A 10,273-nucleotide genomic window follows, 5' to 3' on the forward strand; every position below is an offset into this window, starting at 1 on the left:
GAGCCCTCCATCGGTTAGTACTTGGGCTCTCACAGTCGGTCTTCAGGCTTCCTTCTTACCGTGAATAACCATTTGTATTTCCAATTAGCTTTGCTAATAAGAAGACGGAGGCATTGCCGTAGTTAAAAAAATGTATAACCTCATCCAGCCACTGGGGAAATAAAGAAAAGCGCCGCTCGGGTATGACAATACCGGCGGGTCGAGCGGGGTTATACCGGCTGAACTACAATTAAAAATCCTCGCTTCACCCTCGCTTAACCCTGCTTCCTCCTTATGCCGTATTAACGACCGGGACGTGCAGAGAGGGGACACGAAACATCCTACCAAACATCCAGCCTTTTTTTCCCAATTTTATGCTTGACCCCATCTCCGCCCCGTCCTTGTCCAGCCTCCATCCTCTCACTGTCCGACTGTCTGCCTGTCTGTCGGTTAGTTCGTATTCTATCTTTATTTCAACAACTCTTCGGTTTTGGTACGATGCGACGATAGCTTCGTTCGATTCACAGTGAACAAGTTTGTTGTTTTGCGAAAGTGGACGGTGGTTCTGTGGTGGATGACTGTGAGGTGATGTTAATACGTACAACGATGGCTACTTGTGAAGCTCGAATTAGAATCTTAGAGGAGAAGTTTGAAGGTATTTAGGTATTTAGGCTGTAAAAGGTATTGGCAACACATTGTATTTATTATTTACATATTAAATAATTAAATCCAAGTATGTTAATATTCGTATCATTTAGCAATTAGTCTCATACGAGCAGAGAGATTTGATACCGCGAAACTGAAACATAGAATTTGATTAAAAAACGGTTGATGGAAAGACGAGGGAGTGTGTCGATACCCTTTGTATTCACTGTATATTTAAATACAATGCGGTCTGTTCTTCGACCTTGACAAAGCTGAAATCTTAAGATCTGTCGGAAATGAAATCGTTTGTTACTTATTTGAAATGGAGACAACGAAAATTGTTCATTTTAAAATTATAAAAAAGATTGGAATTAAACATTCCACGCGTGATAAATTAACGTCGATTTAAAAAAAAGGAGTGAAATATATGAAAAAATTTTAACGAAATTATTATTACGATTATTATGAAAAAAATTTATCAAAATAAAATATTTAGATGAAGTACAGTTACAAAGATATAAATTAAAATTCGTATAGGATTGCAAATCCATCTTTTTCAAGAGTAAAAGTACAATTACGAAATACAATCAAGATATGAAAAATCATCGAGTAATCAAGGTCTTCGAACTTAAAGAGAAACAGAAAAACAATATACGATCGAAAAGACCCTATCCGAGATTCTAGCGTTAACGAGTGATAATCTTATCGAATCAAAATGCGAGCAAACGTTAATAGAAAAAGTATTGCTATAGCAATCATTAGGGATCGATGAGGAAATCGGATTTCATTGAAGACAGTCCCGTGTTTGCAAACTTAGATTTTCGTACGGCGACTCCGCCAGGCGCCCTTTGTTGTGCCAACCATCAAAGTCAGCACGAGGTCAACTAAACACGGTTTCTTCTCCGTCACTGTCGTCAACGCGATGTGAAATGTGTGTCGTGTGCTGGCATTCTCGATCACGTACTCGTCGAATTCGATCCGTAGTGAATGAATCAAAATATCGGAATTGCGCGTGGTGAAGGAAAATTCTGGTATTTCGCAGGACGCTGATGCCCTATGTAAGTAAATCTTCTTGCATATTCGTGTAAATTAACATTTTCAACGATTAATCTTAGAATAATGTGTTTTGCCACAAATATATTACAATTAACAATTTTTATTACTACACGTAATATTTAATATTTTAAATATCTTTACAATTTGTATGCTATAGTGAATAAAAGAGTTGCTATTTATTTCTTATTTCAATATCAATGTATTTTGACATTATCGATGTATGTTCAGCTGGTTTATTTCGCAATAGACGACAATGAGAGTGAAAACCGTGCCGAGACAGCGAGTAATTCAAGACAACAGAAACATCGAATCACGGTCGGAAACTACTAGTGTAAAGTCTGAAAGCACGAGACAATCTTCAAACGACGACACGAAAGATATGTCGGAAGCTGGTAAAGATGGGTTACAAGGATCGAACGAAGATGCGATTGATTTGAATGGGGATAAAATCAAATCGGAAGATCGATCGAAATTAGTATCGAAGAAGGACAAGGAGACCTTGAAATATTCGGAGGAAGTATTAGATATGTCGATTAAACTGAAGGTGTGTGACAGCTGTGTTTATGTGTATGTATGTGTATGTGTACATCGGTATTCGTGGACGACATGATAACACACTCTTGAAAGTCATGGCGCAAATATAAACGGTTACATTGTAGTGTCATTCCCTTGAATCTCTTAAATAATTCTTATTCGTTAAATGTTAGTTATAATTTGTAGACGACGAAATTTTTTTGAGAATGGATATTTGTAGAAAAAGATTATATCAACGTTATACAATATAACGTTTATTTATATCGAGTAATTTATTTTCGTTATACAATTTGTATCAGCTCGATGTACCCGAATGATATTGTTTAATTTTACTGTTTTCAAATTGTATAAGTTTATGCAAATTGCGCAATCGTGCAATTCTTGCAAATCCTATAAGTTCGTTTTTATAGGGCGAAACCTCTGCGGAAGGAGATTCAGTTCTTCTCAGTTTGATAGCTGGTCCAAGCTGCAAGTACTCCAATTCGCAGTCAAACGAGGATGTAAAGGAATCTGTTAGCAACGACGACAATAACAATGTATGATGTATTTCTATTAACAATTGATACGTTGTGGATGTTTGTATATTAGAGACTGTATATGAAAATGTGCTGAGAATATGCTACATTATACTATTTATGAAGTAATGGATGATTTTTTGAAACAAAGAAGATCTGATCTACAGTCTGCTAATGAATAAACATCCTCAATCTAAAAACTAATTATATTTCTATGTTACTATAACACTAAATTAATCAATATATTCTAGATACTACTTCCAAAGACAGATGTGGAAAATTCTTCGGCGGCTGGTTCCTCGAGCATAGAAGATTCAGGTCCATGCGAAAACGAATTAACCACACAAACCTCCGACGATTCGGATAAACCATCAGAAGCTCTTAATTTGTGTAAACGAGATTGTCAGGACGAAGATGATTCGAATCACGGTGTATGTTCCGATGAGAAATTGAAGGACACTTTCCTTTACAAGATCATGACAGATCCAACGTTCTTAGAGAACATACAGAAGCACAAGCAAACAAAACGATACACGTGTCCGTACTGTAAACAAGAATTTAATAACAGCGACGAACAGGCCGACCACATGGATGCAAAGAAAGACGAATCGAATCAGGTGGTTTGCTGCGCGTGCAAAAAGACTTTCGCGCAGAAACGATACCTAAGGTATCATCAGAGGTGTCACTCGGAGCGGACCATGTTCACCTGTGATATTTGCACGAAGAAGTACACCAGAATAGACAATTTGTCGAGACACAACGCGTTTCATGTGAATCCAGACAAATTCTCCTGCAACTGCTGCGAGAAAACGTTCGCGAGGAAAGATCTGTTGAACAAGCATTTGAAGTGTCACGACAACAAGTATCGCTTCTTCTGCGAGATATGTCAGAGATATTTCAAAGGGCCGCTCTCGTTGGAAAACCACAAAAAGAATTTTCACTCTAAGGCTGCATAAGTACGTGGTTTTTAAGCATATTTATAACTGTATTATAGCTGTAAGTTGTAGCATATCAGTGAGAAACTAAAATCCCAACTAGTCGCTAATTAAAATGACTCAATATAAAACTTGTATATCATAATCGATATAACAAATTAGATGCAGAGTGAATAATTGTTGGGTAAGGAACTTTGTATAGAAAATAAATTAAAAGAATACTATCTGGATTTTGTATCATTTATCCTGAATTTAGTTAAACGCGAAAAATCTGAAATATTAAACTGGATTCCTATTATATTTTATTAGTCGTTATTTTTTATTCGCTATGTCATTAAATTGCTTAATGCTAGATTAATCAGTAATGAACAGTTGATCTCAGTTTTTCCAAGTGCTTGATGTTCATATACATGTAAGAAACATAAAACTTTCTTACAGATTTCAAAAGTTTTTATGTAGAAAGAGAAATGCTATTTTAAAATATAATATTTCTTTCTAGAACGATACATAACACTTTTCCAACAAAGGATGGGATTAATAACAGGCAGCCATAAATAAATTAATCAAACGCCTCTCGAACGCTTCTAAAGCTCTTTAGTTCTGCCAATATAGAACCCGCACGCTGTGACAATATCATCTAATTTCTTCCAAAAGTCGCTTCCAAAACACAGTACGTGTTCCATATTCCTGAAAGAATCGAATGAAGCGAAAGACTTCATTGATCCATTGTTTAAACAACAGAGAAGCTTTCGAAGGCATTGCACCCATACGAGAGATTCAGCAAAAAAACCAGAGAAACACTACAAGAAAACTCTTTTACCTTGAATACCTCGCGTGGTCTCGAGAAGTACCTCCGCCCCTTTCTTCCTCTCTTTCCTTTCGGCTCTCTTCCTTTTCTTTTTTCCTTTTTTCTCGTTTGCCCGCTTCCTCTTCGTCGTTCATTCCCCCCACTGCCTTCTATTGCACCACGGCGTTTTCTCTCACTCCTTATACCTCGATCTTCCAGTTGGAATCTAAAACATAATCCGTTTCTTCCGTTCTGCCTCTCGCCCTGGCCACTTCGCGAAAAAAAGCGAGCAGTCTGTTTGTTTCGGCTCAAAGGGCACCGCGGCGCTGCAATAAGGAGCACTTTGAAAATCCGACGTATTACCACGAGAGAGCACATCCAATCGCGAAATAGAACAACCCATGAAGGTTGACCCGCGTCCCTTTCCCCTCCATCTTCACCTTCACCTCCTCAAACCCCCTGTTTTCTTATTTTTTTCTTGACAGCCTTCTTCCAACTCTCTCGTCCCCTCACCACTTTTTCCTTTTTCTTTATCCCCCCTCTCTTCACTTTCTCTGTCTTTTCCTGTTACTCGCCTTCCACTCGGTCCCCCGGTTTAATGCAATTAAGTCGTGCGTTAAAATATCGTTCTTAATTCGCCGGCGGCACCTTTTGTTTCCTCTGTGGTTTAGCGCGAGGCAGCTTGCGTCGACTCTTCATTCCTGCCACTCTTTCCCTCTGTTTCCCTCCTATGGCCACGCTTTTCGGCTCTTTTTCTTCGCCTTCCACCTCGTTCCCCACTCCTAAGGAGGGAACACACACGGTTGGACCAAGTCGCGAGATGAAACTTCCCTTTTCACGTTTGCAATTATTTTTTCACTCGCCAAGCTGTTTCTTGATGTCCTTCTTATTGAGCACGATTGTGCTTTTACGTGTTTCACTTTGTGCGCATTCAATGACGAGGGACTTTGTTCTGCACTGCTTTATCCATTTGATACCGTGTACTATCTAAAGTATGCGTACATTGCGAGAACTATTTTCTCTGGGTTTCAAAGAAGTTTACTTATCGAATATCTGTGTGTGTTCTAGGCAGCTATGAAGTTGAAGTAATTATATCATTCGTTAGAAAAGTGACGCATTTGAGAAGAGAACGTTTTTTTAAAAAGCGAAATTCGAAAATGCCACTCGATTTCTAGCGAATAGTTCTCCTTCAGAATAAATTTTTGCTGTTATCTGTAAACTGGCAGTTCGTAGGATGTGTCATCTAGAAAATTGACGTGTGTAAAAGTTGAGTTGTATGCTCGGAACGAAGACAAAAGTAAAAAAAAGGGTATGATAACTGAAAAACTTTCATACCTTCTGATTTCGCCAAAATATTTTTATTGTACGTTTTATACTACTCTTCTACTTTTATAATAATATCTCGCTATATCAATTATCCTCGGACGTTCTAGATATCCTTGCTAAGTCAAAGGATTTTTACGAATTTTTACAGGAGAGCGCAGAAGGAATGCGACGTTGCTTCTCTTTCGTTTACACCTCTTTTTCAACCTCTTGTTACGTTCATGCTTGTCCCTTTGATCCGGCTTATTCGGCCGGCGTATGTCGTGGAGCTGACCAAAAATGTAACAAAGTTTTCGCGAACGTCCTGGCACGAATGCCAGCAGAGATTTTGTGGTCTCTTTGCCGCGCGTCGAACTCTGTTCTTCCTTTGCGTGTTTGACCATCCTCGTCCTTTTGACAATTACATGTCCGGCAAGATTCTTGAATATTCATCAGGAATTCCTTGATTCGTGAAACTGCGTTTGAAGTATTCTTTACTATTCGATGTCGTATTGTGAAGGAGGTTCCCAGAAAAATTGTTATGCGGTGATTTCAGTTTTTTCTTACTTAGCTAGAAATTTTTTCAAGCGATCAACCACTAAACACGTTTATTTTTCCGATACTAAAAATTCTTTTTTCGAAAGGAGAAAAATTGCAAATATTTGCCAATTTATTTATACCATAGCTTCCTTTCTCTTTTCATTCTTTCTTTATGCATGAAAACGTCATACTGTAACGGAGAAGATTAACATTAGAATAAGAAATATATTTTCCATACGTAATGAAGAATGTGTATGTGAAAATATTATATTTCCAGTTGCTTTACAAAGAGGGAAGGAATCGAAAATAGAGTAGTTTAGGGGTGGTTAGAGGGTGGATGTAATGAATCTCTGGATGTCGAAGAATGGACATTTCCACGTTACACGCGTCTGTAATATCCTCGCCCTCCCGTTGTTCCTTAATCTCTCCTCGCAGCGAAATTTAAGGCATTATACTACGGAAGAATCCCTTTGATGTCGCGCTTTACATACAATATTTACATACTATCGAGGGAAGACTTTAAACTTCTTGAAGATATTTTGGAAGCCCCGGAGTACTTTCCGCCGGGCTTGCTGCATTAAGAATTTAAGGAGGGGTAGACACGGTGGCATTTATTCATTCGGGTATTAATGAAAAGTTCTCGTGGCATTTAGTACAGAAGTAAACATCGTTGAAAGCTCATAAACGGTACCAGGGAATTTATCGATAATTTAACGATTTATTCATTCATCAACCAGATACTTGTTATTCATTTAAATTAATTCTAATTAATCATCCACCTTTTATACCTGGAATTTTTGTTGTTAGAAGATTTGTAAATCTTTTTAAAACTTAATTTTGCTCGTACAGAATTCACGAATTCTTAGAGACAGGAGATTTTTAGAAGCTTCAGTGAGATAATTGAACGACAAAACATTTTCTATAGTTTCATTAAGTGATATTTCATATTCTTTGGCTGAAATTATGAGTATTAAGTTAAGTTAGCACTTATTTCTAACGAATTTCGTACACTTTGTTGTATATCAAGTTGCAAATCTCGAAATTCTTCGACAACAGTGAAATCTACAGGTTTGATTTCAATAAGACGTCCAGTATTTCCATGAAAGTCGAATTTTTCAGAAGCTTTGCCTGTTTTTCCAAACAAGATCAATCTTTTTAAAAGAATTCATATATTTTTGATAACTGTAAAGAAACTTTCGTTTTTACTGATTATGATAGCTGCAATGATCATCAACGTATCATGGCGTATTTCTTTTTTCCATAAAAAGAGTAATTCAGCCGGATGAAGCGAGATTGGTTGGTCTTTCGGAAAGCAACGAATCATCTCGCCTTTTCCCGGTTCGTAATTAACTTGCCCAATTACGAACAATCAAAGCGGCGCTAGAAGCAAATAACTCGACGCGGTGACAATGCGAAGAAAAATCTCAGCCCCTGTTTCTCGTGCAACCCCTTCACGGGGGTGGTTTTCGACGCTGCCGTCCCGGCAGCCACTTTCCGATGTTTTTTCAACGCGGTAAAGTAAGCATAAAAACAAACGTCACGACTTGAGTCGAGACGAGAGTGCACGCATGCAGACTCACGTGGCAGAGTCGGAAAAACGAGCGGCAAAATACCGGGGGAGGAAAAACCGTGGCGCGCAGATTACTTTACACGCTGTTCGTTTTCTCCGACTCAGGTAGAACTTGAAGTCGACGCGGAACAGCCAACCTATTCGAGGAAAACCAAAGCTACCTGTCACCGGTTCCAAGGACGACAATTGACGACAAAGAGCTTGAAAACTACTTCTGATGCCATCAAGTGCGCGTTCAAAGGAACGCTCGCGTGCGTTCAGCGTATTTCAACGATGCTTTTGCGTTGCCTGCTATCTTCTTCCCTTAATACCTTTATTTCAAGCCTGTAAATAATTCTCTACCTACATATACAGAATCGATGGAATTAAATTTACAAGTTTAAAAATATTATTCGCTCGCAGTAAAAGTTTTCAATACATCATACAACTAAATTAGTCGAGATACGAGAGTCAATTTTTAATATTTGGTGAGAAATTACGAAGAACTTTCAATTCGATAAGTTGTTCATCTCTATGGTTGACAAATTAATGGATAATAACTTTATGCAATTAGAAAATAGCTGACTAATAATTTTAACCTCCAATAATAAGAATTATTCGAACGATAGAAATTTTAGATCTTATTTCAATTTCGTTATAAAATGAAAGTAAATATAAAATATCTAAATATTGAATAATATGAAATACTTTAAGGGTGCAATTTTTTTTTTTATACTCAAAGGCATCGTAAAGGATCAAGCATTATTCGTCTAACTGTAAAGAGCTTCGATATCGATCTTCTTTTTTTCTGTAAACGGAATCCTCCATTTTTGCTCGAACGTAATGGCCTCAATAATTTGCTCTCTCACTGCACCGTTGATACTGTTGAGATGTGGTGTTACTTCGTTCGTACATAGCTCGGCGTCTAAACGCAGGAAAGCTCGCGCGCAGTATTCATTTTGTTTTCGCAGCCACGTATTCTCTTTTGTGATACGCGGCTTTCTGTATTACCATGAGTTCGTACGCCAGGGAACAAGGACTCGTTACGAGACAGACGGTTGTCCTTTGAGTTTTGCTCGCTTAGATTAATATTATATCAATGCTGTGTCAAAGAGAACACCTCTTCCCACCCTCTTTTTCACCCTCTCTATAACGAACGAGGACCCTTTCGCACGTTCGAGGCTCGCTTGAGTGGCCGAGCAACGAGTACCTCGTGAATAATTGACGCGCGAAGCGCGGACTACGAATGCCGTTGAAAACTCTTCGGATTTACTTCGACAGAAGTCCGATTCTACCAATCGCCGAGCGTAGAATACGAGAAACTCAAACTTGCAGCTAGAAAAGTCTTTTTTAGTTTTATATATCAATTAGACAAAATTCGAGAGATGGTCATTTACAGAAATTAGGAATTCTTTTAAATTGAAAATCTGCGAGGATAGTTTGTCGTGTAAGGAGTTTTGAGTAATGGAAACTAACATTTCCTCTTGATTAGAAGGTTGTCATGCTCAAATAGTGAAAATTTGTTGAATAACCGAGTTGCAAACATTGTTGATTTTCATTCAGATCAGTAAAACAAATTTTTTCTCAACGATTACGTCACTCCTTGTTCCAATGGCTAAGTAGAGGCGCGGCTTTTTTCTATGGCAGCCCAACAGACTGGAACATTCTCCGGAGGGTTGGAAGATCGTTTTACATCGGACTCGATATTCCAAGCTCGTCGGCTGGTTTTCCCGACGCGGAATTATCGAGGGGTGGCGCGGCGAGAATTAAGGCTTCTTGCGGCATAAAAAATCTGTGTAATCAATTATCGAACCTTTTACCCCATATTTCACGGCCAATGAGTCGCCACCCCCTCTCCTTGAAGCCCTCCGCGTCGGCTGTGCGAGACTCTCGACCCACCCTCGACACTTTTTAGCCGCCGTGGCTGCTTCTCTTTCCTCAGGTTTTCAGCCTCTCTTTTGCCCCCCTTACCAAGGGTTCGGTCTCTTCTTCTATCCGTTTCCTGCTTCAGAGACGCCGTAGACGAGCCTTTGTTTGGGATATCAAATATTTATTTTCTTAAATAACGCAGATGCCCGGCAGAAGGCCGGATCGCGAGCATTCCCCCCTTAATAAATTATCAGCGATTATTGGCCGCGTTTGCCTAGCTACCTCTGGAACCAAGCGTTTTCTTCTTTCTTTATCCTCTTCCCGGTGCCACTCTTAGGAAACCGAGCAAGTTGTGCAGAATCGATTCGGCATTCCGCTTCCTTACATTTGTTGACCAAATATTTCACGAAAAGTTTTCATTTCTTTTTTCTTTCATTTTCCTTTTTTCTTTCTCGATGAGCGAGGTGAAATACATTATTTGCTGGAAAGGGGAAAAATTGGGGGAAATGCTTATGAATGGTACTTCTCTATGTATTCTGTTCATTTTCAACGACATAACAAT

The 10,273-nt window shown here is 38.7% G+C and overlaps 1 protein-coding gene across 2 annotated transcripts; it reads left to right on the plus strand.

Moving 5' to 3' along the window:
* Positions 1-1,515: 1,515 nt before the first annotated feature.
* LOC132905911 (GDNF-inducible zinc finger protein 1-like) lies at positions 1,516-3,888 on the plus strand. Of its 2 annotated transcripts, none has more exons than XM_060957652.1 (4): positions 1,516-1,682; positions 1,928-2,224; positions 2,625-2,750; positions 2,981-3,888. In XM_060957652.1, exons 1-4 carry the CDS (start codon positions 1,674-1,676, stop codon positions 3,683-3,685), a joined length of 1,137 nt encoding a protein of 378 aa, XP_060813635.1. In that variant the 5' UTR covers positions 1,516-1,673; the 3' UTR covers positions 3,686-3,888. The 2 variants fall into 2 exon arrangements, with proteins under 2 accessions (XP_060813635.1, XP_060813636.1); XM_060957653.1 differs by having other exon boundaries at positions 1,517-1,682; positions 1,909-2,224.
* The last annotated feature ends 6,385 nt before the right edge of the window (positions 3,889-10,273 follow it).

The sequence above is a fragment of the Bombus pascuorum genome, chromosome 4 (assembly GCF_905332965.1).
Source record: "Bombus pascuorum chromosome 4, iyBomPasc1.1, whole genome shotgun sequence".
Lineage (NCBI taxonomy): Eukaryota > Metazoa > Arthropoda > Insecta > Hymenoptera > Apidae > Bombus > Bombus pascuorum.